General features: G+C 30.6%; 1 protein-coding gene across 2 annotated transcripts; it reads left to right on the forward strand.

Annotated features, from left to right (window-relative positions):
• Window positions 1-309: 309 nt before the first annotated feature.
• On the forward strand, window positions 310-17,937 carry LOC129227379 (protein unc-50 homolog A-like; the record flags this gene model as incomplete). Of its 2 annotated transcripts, none has more annotated exon segments than XM_054861928.1 (8): window positions 310-349; window positions 1,652-1,864; window positions 5,569-5,594; window positions 6,959-7,024; window positions 8,206-8,326; window positions 8,725-8,864; window positions 10,194-10,292; window positions 17,674-17,937. In XM_054861928.1, coding segments are annotated over 7 exon segments (801 nt in total). In that variant the 5' UTR covers window positions 310-349; window position 1,652.
• Window positions 17,938-19,058: the final 1,121 nt, after the last annotated feature.

Raw genomic sequence — 19,058 nt, forward strand, 5'->3', positions numbered from 1 at the left:
TGCAAATGAATTTATTGCAGTATATGAGTAACACAGGTACACAAAAACAAGAAATTGATTACAAATCTTCACGTGGACGACTGCCAAACTCATCTACCTAAAACTCTATATATTTGCTGTAAGTAATGGTTAAAGGCTTTTGACGCTATTTAAGACAGATAGAAAAGAAAACATTTTTACTTTACACTCTATACATGCAAAATTTCAATGTTTTTATTTTTATTTCTTAGTTCTCATCATAGACTCCACAGATAGATCGAGAATAGCCACGGTCTGAGTTATTTGTATTTGCTCATATATGGCAACAATGATTAATCAAAATGTGATTTAAATACGCGGAGGTTGGCAAGTGAGTTTTGGTGTTTACCTTATAATTGAATCACTTTTTTAGTTATTATTGAGTATTCATGTAATATTTTTGAATAAAATACAGACTGTCCGCTTTATTACGTAGTCTTCTTATTATTTTTTGGCAGTGTTGACTCTGAGGACTCCTTGAATTGAGAGATATATTGAAAATTATGTCTGCTAATATTTCTGTTTTAATAATCTTTACTTAACTTTGATTTTATGTCTTGCTTATTTTCCAGCTATAGTAAGTTTCAGATTACTTGTAGCATAAAGAAAAATAAACGATTTCTGAAATAGTTTTGTTGCATTCAGTATTATAGACATCTAGTAATTCATCTTGAATGCACAATAATTTTTGCAATTAATCTTGCACAACCAAAAGAGACTTTGTAAATTTTATTTTCTGTCATATAACTTTTATTTTCTGTCATATAACTTTTATTTTATACCGTGGTTGTCACTCTAATACATTTTAATTATGTGCACTAAATTCCATTGTAAACATTGTCATTGTGCTATGTTTTTCTATCCGAAATGAAAGGTTTTTTGTTAATGAATTATTTTATTCCTAGTTATGTTTTGTGCATTAAACAAAAGTTAATGTTTATAGTTTTGTTGTTAAGTTCAATTCTTTCTGTCTTTAGTTGGCATCTTAAAAAGTTTTTGGAATCTTGATTTTGATGACACAAAAGACTGAAAATCCTCAATAGGCCCTCGGAATTATTTTTTCAGCTTCTTAAAAAACAGCAAAAAAAATTTTTCTGTTCTGTTCTAGCATCAATACTAACCTAAAAAAAAACTTCTTTGCTTTTTTCATACAATTTTAACTGCATTAAACTATCTAAAGAGTTTAAATATAGTAAATTTTTATTTATGTGTCAAGTACTGAAATAAAAAAAAAACAGAGAAAATACATTGGTCCTTTTCTTAGTTTTCTTACTTTGATTTTGAATCTTCAGAAGTTCTGTTTCATGAAACTACGAGAGATGTGAATTGCCATTGTTTGATATTTTTTAACACAAAAAAAAAAAACAAAAAACACATAAATGTCAGGAAAATTCAAATAGGGAACACAGTGGAAAACGTTTAGCACGAAGCTTAAGGGACCAAATAATTTTTAATGTTAAAAGAATTTTATGTTAAAGTATTTCTACTAATTTACACAATATACTGTCCGGACCACCATATCACTTTGCGTTAAAAGTCTTTAGAAATTAGCTACATTTCTTTGCTTAACTTTGCAGTAAAACATTTTCTGTTAAATAACTGATTTTCCATGTTTTTGTTTTTTCTTATGAAGGATGAACAATTCATTCGACCGGTCCTATTCGTTCAACAGCAGCAGAAGTGGTGGTAGTTCCCCTCTGCCTTCTCCTGTACCTGCCTATCATGGCAACGCCACAGCACTGGCCAAAAGGTCCAAGTTCCTGCGCAGACTCGTCTATTTCAAACACATGGACTTTGAGTTTGCCCTATGGCAAATGCTCAGCTTGTTTGTTTCACCACAGAAAGTGTAAGTTGCAGGGTTGGCCACATTGGACCCAATGGGTTTTTTTTGAAAAAACCCATTATTTAGCCCACTTTTGTGTTTTTTAAATTTTTCGGAGAAGTTTTTAAAAAAATTAATTAATTTAAATACTTTCACAATTTAAACTTTTTATTTATTTGTTCTTACCACAAACAATGGACATAAAAAATGAATTTTGAACTTCAATAGTATTTATTAACTCTTAACGGCATTAAAAAAATACTTCAAAGATTTTCAATAAATATATTTAACTTTTTTCTTTAACTGGTCAATAAATAAATAACTCAAATTATCTTGACTAAATCATGTCATGTCTGATTTTCTCAGTATTTGTAGATTGTACAAAGGAAACTACTCTAGCTAAAAGGCTTTCATATGAATTATTTTCTGCAAACCAACACGTCACAAATCTCGAATAAACAAGGTTTATTTTTTAGAAATTAACAGGTTTTACAAACAGTCCGACAGAAAACAGAATAGGATGTACAGTATTTTCATTATCTTACGAAAAAGTTTCATATTTCTTACTCTGGTACACAGAAATAGATAAACAGGCAACATAAAATTCAAAGAAATGCCTTGATTAAGCTGGAATTCAGTAAAAAGGGTTTTAAACTACTTGAGGTTCTACAGTAGTTTTGCATGAAAAAATGAAATACAATAAAGTAAAATGCAAAAAAAAAAAATGTACCTAGTAATTTAAAACGAACAAACGAACAATAGATTTTATAACTCGAGAAGTAACTTTGCCCTAACTGTTGGTAATCGTCGAAACTAAAAAATCTGAAACTGCACTATTCTTGAGTTTCGTCGTCTTTTTTACTTTTTTTCAGAAATAGCTGAATTTTCCAGCTTTTTTTACCCCAAGACAATTTTTGTGCTTTGTCCATAAACTTACGCTACAATATGCTACAAGCAGCTCACATTTTCCCTAAAAAAGGACAAAAAAAAAAACACATTTCTTTTAAAAAACTCAGCTTTAGTTGGGTTTTATTTTTAAAAAACCCTGGGTCCATGGGCTTTTTAAAAAAAAACGGGTTTTTGCCAACCCTGGTAATTTGGCCTTATTTCCTTTTTTTTCTGCATGAAAATATATTGTTTAACCCTACCCTATGTCTCTCTCTATCTTTTTTAACTGACAAATCCCAAATTCTGGTAGTGAAACATTTGGAATGATTTACAAGGACTTAATATCAAAAATGCTTGTTATAAAAAAATGATAGAACTCAGTACTGTTAAAAATGCTATCTAGAAACTATTATTAATTATTATTCTACTCTTTTAACTATTCAAAAGGGTTTTCTTTTTCAAGATTTCTTTTTCTTTGTAATGTGGCTGCATTTGATGCCTTAGCCTTTAGCAGATCTAGTGTGATCCCCCAATATCCAGTCTCATGGACCCCCATTTTTTGGTCAAGTGCACCACCATGGAGGCATGAATAATTTTGGAGTCCATTTTCCACCAGATGGAGGTTCTGTTTGATGCAAGTCTGCACTGGGGATTTTTAATTTTGCTGAGGGCATTCAGAGCCAAGGGAAATACCCAAGGAATCTTTAACATGTACAACATAATCATATGTCATGGACGCTGATGATTCTCTGCATCCCAGGTGTAGGAAAGCAGCACCTTTCTTTGACCTTTTTTTGACTAGATAACTGTCTTGGTTCTTCGTTCATGTAACACTTTTCAGAGTTATGTAGTCGAGGTTAGAGTTCTTATTCTTTACATATTTAGGGCAAACACAATTTTCTTTTTGATTCCTCTCAAAATTGCTTCATGTTTTATTTGTCATAAAACTCAAAGTGACATGTTTTTGCAACAAAATTTGCATATAAAACAATATGTTTAAGAAAAACCCACAAAACGTTGAGCATGACATTGCTTGAATCTCAATTTAAAAACTAAATAAAATTGATTAGTTCCCTTTACCCCCCAGGTTTAGAAATGGAAAAAAACAGGAATAGGGCATAAAATTTGCAAATAACCATTTTGAGGCTAACAAAACAAGCCTCTTATCAGTCCAAAACAGAATGGTTCATAACAATCGTGAAACAAACAAGGTTCACTTAGAGACCATCCATAAATGATGATACACTTTTGTTTAACATTTTTGACTTCCCCCCCTCCCCCATTGAAATCACACTTCTCACTTCCCCCCCCCCCCTCTTTTTGTTGCATGTCATGCTATTTTTCATTCACATATTCTTACAAAAAGTGCTTGATGTCACACAAACTGTTTCCCTCCCGCCCCCTTGTCACAATCTCGCAATTCCATGAACCCCCCTCCCTCTTAAAGCAGAACATCATTTGTAGACATTCCTTTGCCCGTTTTTGTGATTGTATTGCACCGCTCTTTTGCATTAGTAATGAAAAGGTTTACTTTGTTAGCCATTAAAAAACTGTTGGTACTTTTATTTTATTATTTTTTTTCCTGCACATCTTTTTTTCATTTGTACTTTTAATTTTGTTGTGCCATTTTGCTTTTCATATTCTAGTAGTATTTTTTGATACTTATAAAATAAAATTTGTGTTATTATGAGCTATGACCCAATTTAGAGAAAATTTTCAATTTTTTGATGCCTAGGAATTGTCCACTGAATTATAAGGATCTGAAGTCTAGATCTTTAGAACTTAAATGATTCTCCCTGAATTATGAATTTTGTGAACCTTCTTCTTATTCTTTGCTCCATGATGCCAATATAAATATGTAAAAATCATGAGATAAAATTTATGTTTGAAATTTTAGATCTAAATAAGTTATATTAGATTTAAAGTTGCTTTTGTCCAAAATGTGCATGATTTACATTATAAAAATTATTAAAACCAGCAACTTAAATCGTGATTTTAATTGAATGATTTTTTTTTTTATAGTTTAAATTATCCTTAATTGAAATTAAATCTTGAAATACAATGGCATAAATTACAAAGATATCTCAGAAATCGTTCACAACATTTCGCAGCCAGTGTGGTTTTCAAAAACTATTATGGAAATAAATTGTTAACTAGTTGTTTTAGTCTTTCTGAACTTTTGCATATTTATTCATAAGAATATATTAAAATATTTTAGGTTTTTTCTGTTTTTGCAATATAAAGTATGCATATCAAAGAAATTTTTAATGTTTAAAAATACATGCCTTGTTTTGGTAATAGATATTATTTACCCAAATTTGGTAAACACCCCTTTTGTACCGTTATGGTACAGAAAATTTTATTCTGTCAATGATTTTTTTCCTACATTGTTGAATTGTTTTCTGAAATCCAAATTAAAATCCTTAATAATTCCTGGAGAATCTTCATAAATAAATGAATATCTTTGATGAAAAAAAGTAAGAGCAAAAACAATAGTATTTAAAGCTATTAATTTGCAAAAATAATGCAGGCTCATGTTTTAAGTGTGCAAGGGACTCCTTTTTCAATGCAAAAAGATGTGAACGTGTAGATACATCTGTCGGATGTCTTTCCTTGCAAAGGAGAATATCTTCTTAATGCTGTTTTATGCTCATTTGTGACTAACACTAATCGTTTATAACTTATAATACTTATAATACAACGCTTTATAAATTGCACAGTAAAATCGTCGCCTCACAGCAACAGTAAGATATCTTAGTGTTATTTCTGGGATTACGTATCTTACTGTTGCTCTGAGGCGACGATATGAAGTTAATAATTATTTATTTCTTTATTTATAGGTATCGAAATTTCCAGTACAGAAAACGTAAGTGTTCATGACTTTTATTAGCGTTTTTTCCTATGTAAAATTTTGTGTTATTATGTTCTGCTGGTTAGGTTATTAAAATTAAGAGTTTCATAGTAATAAAAAACAACCTATTGTGCTACTTTACAGAAGAGAAAATGTATTTGGAAGTTGCTTTTAGACTTGCACAGGAAGTTCTATGACATAATTATGAAATTTATGATAACAAGAAAACACAAACTGGCGGAAAGGAAAGAACTGAGTTCTACCAGACTTGTCATTTATCTTTGAGAAATTAATATATTTACATATACAGGGGTGCCCACCAGGAACGAGACGGGCTCGGGCTCTAGAACCGAAAATAGGTTTCAGGCTCGGACTCAAGCAAAGATATTCAATCGTCAATTGCCAAACAAATTCATAGCAAATAAACACTTTCCTACTGTAAGAAAATGAAAGAAACATTTAAATCAGTTCAATCAATGTGAAAATTAAACAAAAAAAAAACAGAAAATAAATTAACGCTTATTTGTAGTGTTTTTTTGCGATTACTATTGCAATATGTCATACAGTAATGCATTTGAAGTGGAGCATTTTGAGAAAATTTAGAAACTTCTGTTAATGAAGAACATTTTACATAACATTTTTTATTAGCAGTCAGACTTTAGAAGGCTCAGTTTTTGATACAAGAAAGTTTCCTTCAAGCTCGGCGCGAGCTCGGATTTTGGTCCGAGACAATATCACCCGGGCTAGGTTACAAGTTTTCGGACTCGGGTTGACCCGGGCTCTCAAAAATGAACCCGAACTCATCTCTAGTGCTCACCCCTAAGAGCAAAGATACACCCCCTAACTATTTCAGAGAACCCCCCTCCCCCCCCAAAAAAGACCCCCCCCCCCTAAAAAAGTGAAAAAATGCCCACTCCCCTAAATGTTTCAATGCCGCAATCTGTGGCATGATCCCCCTTAGGTAGGCACCGCTGACATATAAGGTTTTGTTGTTTTCTGCTAAAATTTACATTGAGCTTACACCCTTCCTGAAAAAATTTAAAATGACGGACCTGAACTATACATGTTTAATTTGCAGTCAGAGTGGTTTTGTTATAATACCACCTTCTCTTTTGTCACTTTCTCTCTTCAACTTCACATCCTTTTTGTTCCTAGAAATCAGAAATTGGTAAAATTGAAGCAAACTTCAGTTATTCCTTTTTTTTAAAGCTGACATGAAATATGTTAAAATAATTCAATAGCTATATTTTGGTTTATGTATTGCTTGAAATTAACTTAACGTATCAAATTGTTATTCTTTTGTAATATTAAAGTGTAGTACGTGGACGTATAAATACCTGAACTGCTAAATTATGGAATTAATCTCTTCTTAATTTTAGAGACAAAAAATCAGTTTGCCAGAGATGATCCTGCATTTTTAGTACTGCTTGGATTTTGTCTTGTTGGTAAGATTGTTCTCCTTGTTATGATAATTGTATTGCTTTATAATAGTGCTGTAAGAATTGGAGTTTTTAGCTTATTGCCTCTAGCTTGCTTTGAGAAAAAAAAATCGTTTCTTGCAGTTTTTATTCTTAAGAAAAAGAGTCTTACATTAATATCCAAATAACAAATGATACAATTCAGATGTGTTTATGCGAAAAAAGGACTTAAATATGGAAATGACTCATTTGAACTTGATTCAATAAATGCATCTGTTTTTGCTGCATTTAAAAATAAGCAATATGTACCTTCAATCAGTGGGAAAATAAAGTGCAGTATCTGTAGAAATGAGTTTTTGAGATATTTGAAAAAATGCGTTTTGAATTCCATACTAACAAGGAAATGTTGGAACTTGACATTTTTTCCTCAGAAACCTAATAGCCGAACTTGTACAACAAAACTTAAACACAAAAAATGCTAAAAATGCAAAAAAAAAAAAAAAATTAAATATGCAGATACTGCACTGTATCCTTCCATGGGAATGTATGTGTATAAGCTTATGCAGTTTACAGATTTAGTTTCTTATAAGTCCTTTTAATTAAAAATTATTGTAGCTTGTTGTTAAATTTAATAAAGACATAATGTTTCTGAAATCTGCATGGTCATTTTCTTTCAATCTTTAACAGTATAAAAAGTAAAACCATTGAAAAATTAAACAGATGTAATGTCATATTGAATAAAAATACATCATAAGGCGAAATAATAATCATATACGTACTGATTGTTTATGAAATTACTTAGTAATTTGATGAATATACTATAGAGAAAACTTTGCCTCGAATATTTTTGGAAAAAGTTTCTAAGAACCAATATATGTAAAAAAAAAACTTGTTCTTGTCAGATATGTTTCTAAATTTCAGTTTTTAAGCATTTCAAGTGAATCAAGATTTAAACAGCATATAACTTTTTTTTTTTAATCTTAATAGGTGTTGGGATATCTTTTATTTTTTTTTTTTTAGCCTAGACTAATTTTTATACATTTAGATTTATTTCAAAATGCCAGAGTTTTTTCTCTTCAAATTATATTAAACAAAGTTATTAGTAAAGAAAAATACTGCTTTTTGTGTATTATTTTTGGTTTGTGTTGTTGTTTGTAATTGAATTTTCTTTCTATTGTTACTAAAATATATTTAAAATGTCCTCACAGTTTCTTCTATTGGTTTTGCTGTTGTCCTCAGGCTGTCTTTCTTGAGCTTCCTCAAATTCCTTTTATGGATTATCTTCATTGACTGCATTGCTGTTGGAATCCTCATATGCACATTTTTCTGGTGAGTTCTTGTTCAAGTTTTTCTAAACAGGTCCAAGTTTTATAGTTGTTTCTTGGTTTTTGAAAAAGCTATGTCTTGTACTTTTATAAAAGATTTGTAGTTGTGTGATATTACTTAAATATGAGGTAAAAATATTGTTAAAATGGATTTTCACAACACTTCTAACTCATATGTAAGTAAAAAACCAAGGATTTTAAATAAATGTCTGCCAGTACATTTTGATTTCTAAGTTAATAACATTTCAGTCAGATGAGTTACAAATATCCTTTTGAATTATTATCCTCTTGTGCAAATTACTGAGGTAAAGTGATTTAAAATTTAAACTAACTTTAGCTATGCTGTTACATTAGTGTGAATTGTAAACCCTCCAGATACATATTTGATTTTTCTCGATACAGGTTTGTGTGTAGCCGATACCTCAAGAAACCACAATGTCGTGACCAAGATGTTGAATGGGCATATGCATTTGATGTCCATTTGAATGCTTTTTTCCCTCTTCTAATCATTTTGCACATATTTCAACTCTTTTTCTATCATTGTAAGTAAATTTCTTTTTATTTTGGTTTGTCTGTTGCCATTCTGTAAATATACATTCCCAACATTATTCCTACTAGCCGTACCCCCACGGCTTTGCTCTTAGTAGCATATTGAAAGGTCATTTAGTTCGCCTGTATATTTAAAGTCAACGTCTACTATGCGTTAAGTTTTTTTTTAAGATCTCTTCATATTTTTGGCAGATTTGAAAACTTAACATATAGCTTAACAGAAACTAGTAAAAGCCTTAGAAATATTTTAAAAGAAGAAGGAAATTGATGTTCAAAAATTTTCGAAATTAAGAATTAAAAACGGATTGATTGATCACATTTTAAACAATAAGGCCTGTCAATTTTTCACAATTGAAGCTCCAAAAAGGAGTTTTGTATGATCTTCAATGTTGTTAGTGGACAAGGCTCTCCTCCGGAAATTTTTTGCGAAATTTAAGCCTTGGAAGCAAAATTTGAGATGCTCTGTAATGTTTATTTATTTTATTATTTATTTATTTATTTATTTTTTATTTATTTATTTATTTTTTTTAATTTTTTTTTATTTATTTATTTATTTATTTATTTTTTTTTTATTATTATTTTTTTTTTTTATGGAGGGGGGGCTTTGGCAAAGTTGCGCTTTCTTATTTTTAGACGAACTAGTAAAGAGAAAAAAAGAAAAGAAAGATGGAAGAGAGAGCAGGGCACAATTAGCTGAATAATAATCTGCAACTACTGGAAATTTTTACTTTAAAGATTTCTTTTTAAACGAAGTGGGATATTTTCCGAACATTCTTTAATTTTTTCTCATTAAAATAACTTTATTTTCCCTTGGCATGTTGTTGTTTTTCCCCTATAAAAAATATATTTGAAACACATTCCACTCAGCATTCTTGAGTTAGGCACTGTAGTTTTGTCACTACTACTGGCAATGCAGAAGCTGAAACACTTTGTGCTTTAATGAAATATATTCCAAAAATATGGTTTATTTGAAACCTTAATAAATAATGCAAACTCTAAAATTATTTTTAAGCGAATGATGTGCGGAATAAGTTAAGGGTATAATTAAGCTGAAATTATATTATTAACAATAAAAAATATAGCTTATACCTATAAAGATGTGAAAAAGATAAAATTATAATCCTATGTTCAACTTGATGCATAAGTACCACTATGAATTGACACGCAACTAATTTATCGAAGGTTGACTATTTTCTGAAGTATCATTAAGTGATTTCTAATAAAAGGTCAAAGAGGCATCAACATGCGAATACTTTTTTAATTGTACATTTTATTAATTTCTTTCATACTTGCCTTGTATTAAGATAAAGTTTCTTTTGCAGTGTTAATCAGTCATACATTTATATCAATTGTTGTTGGCAACACATTTTGGCTCATAGCGTTAGGATATTATTTTTATATCACTTTCCTTGGTTACAGTGGTAAGTAGTTTTATTTTTTATAAAAAAATAGTCTTTTATTTTCTGTGATTTTAAAGCATTTCAGTTAAATTTCTTAAATGCATTAAAGGTCCATCAAAAAGAAAATAATGTACTATGTAGTGGTTTTCAAACTTTTTATACTGTAGGTACTCTCAATATCTCAAAACCCTTGATATGACGAAAAATAATTTTTCCCCTTGATTTTGCAAAAGTTATCTAATGTTATTTTTCATTCTTATGTCAAAGAGTTTTTAATCAAAACCTTGTTATGTCGAACATATTTTTCGAAGTCAAACGTAATTTTTCCGGAAAAACCACAGTTTATTGTCTGGAAGCAACTTGAGGAATGTTAACAAAAAATTCTCACACCCTTCATAAGCGGTTTAGGAATGATTCGGAGAAGCTTTTTTACTGTCACTTTCACTTTAGAGCCTGGGGGGTGTCAGAAAATGCAAGTCCTGAGAAGCCCAAAAAACCTACCTAAGCCCAAAAAACCTACCTAAGCCCAAAAAACCTACCAAAAACGCTCCCTTCTCACACCATTTCGTTGGACCTTTTGATTCTATTTCCACCTCCATAAGAAAGGGAGATGAACCAAAAACCCCTTTAGAGACACAGGGAATGGTGCAATCCTTTGCCCAACTTCTTTTGCTCCGGGGTGCTTGAAACTCGTTTGAAACCGTTCTGCAACTTGGTAATCCAAATCTTTGACATGTTTAGTCATGGTAAATCGCTATGTTTTGCTACTTCATGAGAGCGTTCTTTTTTATTCTTTTTTCTCTATTATTTTTGGCTCATTTTAAAAATTTAAAATTTTTGTCATTGTATTAAGAATTTTTTTCAACTTTCATTACATGTTTCCAATTATTTTTAACTATTGTGACTAATTTTTAGAGAATAATTTTGTTATGATTATGATCTCTTGCTATCTCAAAAACCCAATATCTCGATTTTTTTTTAACCGTCCCTTCGACTTTGTGATATCGAGAGTATACTGTACATGCATTTTTACATAAAAAATTGTTCTGCCTTCCTCAAATTTCGGTAATAATCTTAATTTCAAAAATGCATCCTGTTATTACGGTTTATTTGATGGGTTAGAGAAGCAATACCATTTTTTTTTTTTTAAAGTAGATTTTACACACGAAAATGTATTGATATTGCAATATCTGTACCTCTGAGCCTGAAGGACATAAGTCACATTATGATAAATTACAAGAGAGAGGAAAAACTTTTTTCTAGCACATGTGCCAAGGATTGGAAGACCGCTCTTTAAATCCTGATAAAAAATTGAAAAGGATTTTTTTTTAAGGAATTACGTTCACATGACTCAATGCAGAATAGGCTTGTATGCACTAATATGAACGGAAAATCGCAATTTTTGGACTTAGATCAGTCTGGTTCTAAGGTACAGATATATACTGCATGTGAGCAGTGTTGGTTTTACTACAATAAACAAATCATACATATTATAGCAAAATACTTTTGAAATGTAACATTATTAGTGAGATATAATTGTGATGGACAATGGCGCACACGGGAATTTTGCAAGGGGAGGGTCCAAGGTCGAAAGTCTTATTCCTATATTATAGCTCCAATAAGATGTCAAACTTGATTTTATCAATTCTCAAGAAGAAAAAACAGTAAAAAATAAAATATTGAATAAATAGTTAGCACTATTCAATGAAATATACTTAAATAAATAACCAGAAAGCGAAATAATTTGAGCTTTTACTTTTCAAAGTGCACAATATTTGTAAAAATCTTTTAACATGAGGGTTTTATTTTTTCACTTATTAGAACTGAAATTATTGTAACCTTTGTTTGAAATTATTGTTCTTACAAAGTATATAAAATCGTAATCAATTGGGGGAGGGGAAGCAACATCTATGGAAGGGCTGCTGATGGGTGAACATCTTTTTGAGCAGAAATTTTCTCTAACTGTGGTATCATTGAAAAGCTATCGCTGGGGGGGTACTTAGAGCGAGCGCTCAAACTCAAATATACTATACATGTGACATTTTGTAATTATTTTTTTCTGGCATCAATTCAACTTTTTTTTTCTTCAAAATTTTAGGAACAGCTTCCTGCACCCCCCCCCCTCCCCCATAACATCAATTTTACCTCACTAGAGAGGCATTCCCAACAGATTGGTAACCACTGTATTTTAGTATTACCAGATAATTGGGATCTGTGTAACAAATTTGGCAGCAAGTACAGTAAACTCCCGATTATCCGCGGAATAGGGTGGCACGGTAAACGCGGATAAGCGAAAACCGCGGATAATCCGAACAATGGGTAAAAAACATTACTACTGTATACAATAGCTAAAAAATATGAATAAAACTCAAACATACATTTAAGTTATAGCTAAAAACATTGCTACATTGCATCTACTAACATTAAATGTAAAAAAAAGATACGCATTTAAAGCTAAAAACGAACAGTAACACAATCATAAGTTTAAAAAATATTTAATGACCGTTAAAAAAAAATGATAAAATAAAATGTGAAAAGACCCGCGGATAAGCCGAGCCGCGGATAATCCGACCGCCGATAATCGGGTGTTTACTGTACTAGGATTGTCATGCAAATGTAAAATGTCGCTTAACTAGGAAATCATCAGACTGTAATAGCAATAAATGCGTTATGTGGCCAATCTACTTCTATTTTCTCTGTTTGACCTATTTCCGGGTAATTCCATATCAAAAAAACCAATGGCCAAAACCTTATGTGTTTGGATTTTGCTGATTTTTGGCTCAAGTGGAGTATTAGCACAAAGAAAATATACCAAGGTTTGGATTTTTTTAATCATTTGTTGTTGAGTTATAAATTTTTAAAGTTTTGACGAAGTCATAAATTTTGCATTGTGGAGTAATCTTAAAAAGGCCGTAATTAAAAAACTATTTGACTTAAAGAACTAAAACTGGCAGTTTTGTTCAGTATTTAATGAGGTTTTATAAAATATATGACATGACCTATCTTCTCTTCCCTTTTTTTTTTTTTTTTTCAAAAAAAAATATACATTTCAAAAAAAACTCAAAATTTAAATTTTAAATTTTTTTGAAAAAATTATTTTACTTAATCTTATTTTAGTAACATTTATGCAAAATTTCATGATGGCATTTCTGTGGTATCATAAGGGGAAAAAATATTTCCTCATTTAACCTCTTCATTCACATAACAATTCATACTAGCTTGACAAGATTGATCACCCAAGTGGGGGTGGGGGGGGGGGGGGGGCAGCATGGCGAATACTGTGCTATGAAGATATTTAAGATTTAAGGGGGTGTTCAATGGAGTCTTTTGTTCTCTGTGAATGGGGTTTCATTCCTGGGGTGAAACAGGTGGGATTGGCACCCCAGTGTTGATAACTTTATCATTATTATTGTAATTTGCAAGACTTATTTATTTTTTAAGTAGCTGAGAATAATCAGAATTAAGACATGATTAATTGTAGTTGACCAGGAATGAAATCTTGTAAATTATATTTTTTTTTTCATAAACATCAGTTAGTTTATTTTATATCTTTATCTTTACTAATAATAAAGCTGTAAGTCTCTCTGTCCGGAAGATGTCTGTGACGCGCATAGCGCCACAACCGGTCGGCCGATTTTCATGAAATTTGGCACAAAGTTAGTATGTAGCATGGGAGTGTGCACCTCGAAGCAATTTTTCGAAAATTCGATGTGGTTCTTTTTCTATTCCAATTTTAAGAAAAAAAATATCATAAGTTGGACGAGTAAATTACGAAATTATCATAACGTGGAACCGTAACATGGGCACAAGCCAATTGGCGAGATACGAAATTATCATAACGCAGGGATGAGATTTTTCCGGCTTTTGCCGGAATTCCGGCTTTTTCTGTTGATTTTTAGAACCTTTCCTCCTTTTCCTCCTTTTTTTGTCTCCTTCAGGTCTTATTTTTCTCAAAAATCGGAAAAAAAATACGATTTTTTCAAATTTTCGGTCCTTGTTTTCTTATTTTTTCTATTTTCCTCCCTCGAATTTTCCTCCTCCGCTATATCTGCCAAAAACGTATGTTTTGGAATCATGCCAACAATGTCAAACACGTGCTGCGCCGAAATATGCATGCCTCGTTTCAGATTTCAATCTTTTTGCATCCTGCAAGTATTTCAATTATTTTTAATGGTGGGTGGTTTTTCACTATATGATACCTTATATCTGCTTATTTTATTCATTATTTTAATAATATTTTTATTTCTTTAATTTATTTTGGAAAAAATGCAAAAGTCAATCAAAAAATGTGGCATAGCACCCACAGTCCTGAATTTTATTGAAACTTGGCATGATAACTTTTTTTGTGTATTTAAGAAAGTGTAAAAGATATTTATGATGAATCTCAAACCGTTTAGGCTTTATAGCCTGTTAAAAGTCTCGAGATTTCATGATTAAATAAATGAGGAGGCTGCAAGTTGTTCTTTTGATTCCGAAATCGTATTAGGAAGTTTTAAAAGACAAATTTTGGGTTCCAATGCAAGGAAAAAGATAACCAATCGTTTATATACATATATATTTATTTATTTTCAATTCTTACTATGAAAAGTATGTTCTACCACATAAAGAAATTATAGATTTTTCTCTCCGTTGTAAATTTTTACTTTACAAACAGACCTAATTTTAAAATTTATGTTTTCACTCGTTTAGCACTATAAACTCAAATGTTTTTAATGAAAAAAAATGTATTTTTTTCTAAAAAATATGAAAAGTTGACAATATTGTGTGATGCAGCCAAGATTGACCTCTGACTCTCCCAACCCTTTGTTCAATCAGGGGTTAGAAATTGTTGCCTTTTTTTCAAAATTTAGATTTATTTATTAATAAACACTCATGCAAGAAATGGTACAATGCAACAAACTGTACAAAATTATTACTTATACTTAAATACCTATTACCTTTAAATATATAATACCTAGCCTCTTTTTATTGAATTTTTGAATATCATGTCTTCTATGCTCTATTTTGATGCGGTTTTGGATATCATCCCTTTTACGAAATTTTTTTGGATTTCCTCCTTTTTGCTCTCTGACCACTCTCATCCCTGATAACGTGGAACCGTAAGATGGGTACAAGCCAACTGGCAAGAGAATTCACCATACATTATTTGTAAATATACAGGCGAACCAAAAGACCTTTTGATTTTTCTATTACGGGCAAAGCCGTGCGGGTGCCACTAATAAATACTCGTACATAAAATTAAAAACTTGCATTCTGGAGCATAATTTGTGTACTTGGAAATGATTTTCCAGTATCTACAAATGAATCACAAGTCCGATATACATTAAATATTATAAAACCAAAAGATGAACATATAGTTTGTTTAAAGCTAAAAAAAGTTGTAGATCATGTAATAGTAATTGCCCTATGTATCAATGACAATACGCATACAAATAGGAAGAATAGGTTTTAACCATTCAAGCGGCCGTGACGTAAAATTCCTTCACCCAGCGATGTATTGAAGAGCGGCCGTGTCGAAAAATTTGGCCTTGAATATTCTGCTTCGAGAACGGCTGCGGCGTAAAATTCTATGGAAGAATATTCATGGCGAAATTTTTGGACACGGCCGCTCTTCGATACATCGCTGGGTGAAGGAATTTTACGTCACGGCCGCTTGAAGGGTTAAGAAAATCATTATGTTTCTCATTGTAGACATTATTTCTCCTGGTTCATACATTTGGGAAAATGATTTCTTTATTTAAAAAAAAATACTTTAATGACAGCCTCAAATGAAAAGACAAGTTCTGAAGTCTTTTCCAACCCTAATTTATTTATTTACTTATTTATTTATTTTTGACTCTTCAATCCAAATAATGATCAAAAAAGGTTCTTCGAAAGGTGAAAATTAAATTTTACTTTTAAGCGCACAGAGTTTCATGCATATTTTATGTTTTAAAAATTTGATGCATCTGTTTTTCCTTGTTCTGACTGTATTATGAATAAAGCATAGTATATGCCAACAAATGTGCAGGTGTTAGAGCCATTTAAATGCCTTCAAAGTACTTTTGGGATTATTTAGTTATTTTTTCTCTCTCATTATTTAAAAATTATTTAGAGTTAAAATTCATATACACTACTGATCTGTGATGCATCGCTATAAATTTTAAGTTCCCAAGCAAATTAAGTAGTAAGATGAAGATTTGGCTGAAATATACTTTTTGTGCTATTTGCAATGTAAAAGATGGGGGGGGGGGGGTAGAGAGAGAGATAATAATGGACAAATTGAACAACTTGTGTTTTACTCCATGTAATTTTTAAAAACTTACTTTGTCTGCGTTTTGCATTTATGTACCTAAAAGTTGCACTGATTGGAAATATTGGGGGTGGGTGGGGTGGGGGGAAATTGGAAAACTTTCAGAGGATTAAAAAGAAAAAATAATAATTTTGCATTTTAAAAATCTTATTATCTCTAAAGTTTGGCTGGTAACTTTGCATGAGTTGAGTTTTACTTGTCTAATAATACGAAAATTCATGAAAACATTGGGGGGGGGGGGGGGAGAGAAAGAGATTTGGTTGTACAAAAAAATGCATTTTGGTTTAAACCAAATAACCCTGTGTATGTGTAATATATATATTCGCTAAAAGTATGGTAAATTTGTTACTAAAATAGTGCTTAAAAAAATTCAGTAAATAAATTTTTTAAACTAAAAATTTCAAATTTAATTAATTATTTTTTTCCAATTATAATTTTTTTTACCAACAAAACTTGTATTTGTTGCTGCAACTGCTTCTAATTGGTAAATACTTGTTTTTTCATGCAATAGCTATGGTGTGTACTTGAATTACTCTTTAACACATCAGGCATTGTTTAGAACTAGAATTAAAGCGACTGTAAAAAAGAGGAAATATTTTTTTTCTGCATGATACCAAAAGAATGCCATCTTGAAATTTTGAATATATGTTGCTAACAGAGGGCTAAGTAAACTACATTTTTTTCAAGAAAATTTAAATTTTTGATTTTGAATTTATACAAATAAAAAAATATTTTTTTAATTAAAATAATTTTTTTTTTAGCAACTAGGCTTTGTTATATGATTTTTATAACCTCATAAAGGACTGAACAAAACAGCACCAATTGTAGACTTTGAAGTCAAATAGCACTTTAATAACAGCCCTCTTAAGATTTTGATCGATGTAAAATTTAAGATTCCTTCAAAATTTAGAAAAATGCATAACTTTGCAAAGAATTGTTGAAAAAATTTAAAACTTTAGTTTTTTCATCCTGAAAGTAAGTATAATAAACAGACAAAAAAAAATCATAACAATCTAAAGCATTGACCTTCAAAATTTATTTTTTATTGGTTGAATTGATGTGGAATGACCCTTCCTTCAATATTTTTATGTAATTTACTTTATTTTCCAGCTTTACATATATTGGAGAACACACAAGTGCTGCTATACCCACTTCCCATTGTAGGACTACTTTACATCATATTCTTCATTGTGGGGTATAATGTCAGTCTTGATGTCATGAACTTTTACCAGTATCGTGTCTTGTGATAGTTATTTATTGTTATTGGCTGAACAAAGAATTGTACATAGAAACTGCTTATATGTTCTGTATATATGTTATCTTTTATTTTGTAATTAATAAATATGTAAAAATTAAAATCTTTTTCTATTCATGGTTAACTTATCCTGTTACACTGTATTCTGAAAAGTATTTGAACCTCTAAAAATAGGTGTGAATCATAAAACATTCGTATAGGACATGAAAATGATCGTTAGTGTGAGAATGTGACCAATACATTGTTTCAGGGTGGCAACAGATCAGGGAAATCAGGGAGATCAGGGAAAAGTCAGGGAACTTTATTAATCAGGGAAAAATCAGGGAATTTTGAAAAAATAACAAAAAATCAAGGAAAATTGATTTTTTTGAAGAAAAAAATTTTTTTTTGCTTTACAAAATTAAGTACTCTTAATCCCCTTCCTCATTTTCCGCCAATTTTCTGTTCAAAAAAAAAAGTAAAACTAATGAGGTGCGATTATACACTGCCGCATATTTGTGCATCTTTTTTCCGCAACCTCAAAGTATTGAATTTTACTTATTAACCACAGGATGACCTTCCTAAGATTGCTTTTGAGTCTGTTAGGTTGTTTATTTTACCTAGCTCGAAATTTCCTTTTACGTTTTCAATACTACGTAAAATAAACAACCTTACAGGCAAAGAGGAAGCCTTCAATCATGCCTTAGCTCCTTTGCCTTTATCCCATTGTCTCGAAGTAATTAGCATACTGTAATCACAATTTCAAGAAGAAATCTTTGGTTTTTGAATTAATACTATAAAAGTTTAAAAGTTATTACTTCTTCACGTTTTTAATTTAATTGCTAAAATTGCTAATCTGCTGCGTTGCAGATTATAAAGGTTTTCTTTTCTTCAGACTTTTGTGATTCTTTAATTTTATAACCAAGTTATATTCTTCCTTTATATATTTTGAAATTAACTAATTGCTTTTTTTTTTTCCTTGCATTTCAAAGTTGTTTGTTACAAAAGCAATCTTAAGATTTTTTCTCGTTACATATTGAAATCATTTGAAATAGAGTTAACTTGTGTACTTAAGTAAATATCTTTATTTTTTTCTTGTTAAAATGCTATATTCATTCATTAAAACCTATGTTCTTGATTAGAGAAAAGCTCCCCATGAATGGTTGTCAAATGGTTTCATCTGTTTAGCATAAATATGTCAATTAGTTATATAAGAATAACTACATTACTTCTATTCTTTCACTCTTGTTATTCTTGCAAC

The sequence above is a fragment of the Uloborus diversus genome, chromosome 8 (genome assembly GCF_026930045.1).
Source record: "Uloborus diversus isolate 005 chromosome 8, Udiv.v.3.1, whole genome shotgun sequence".
Classification (NCBI taxonomy): Eukaryota; Metazoa; Arthropoda; class Arachnida; order Araneae; family Uloboridae; genus Uloborus; species Uloborus diversus.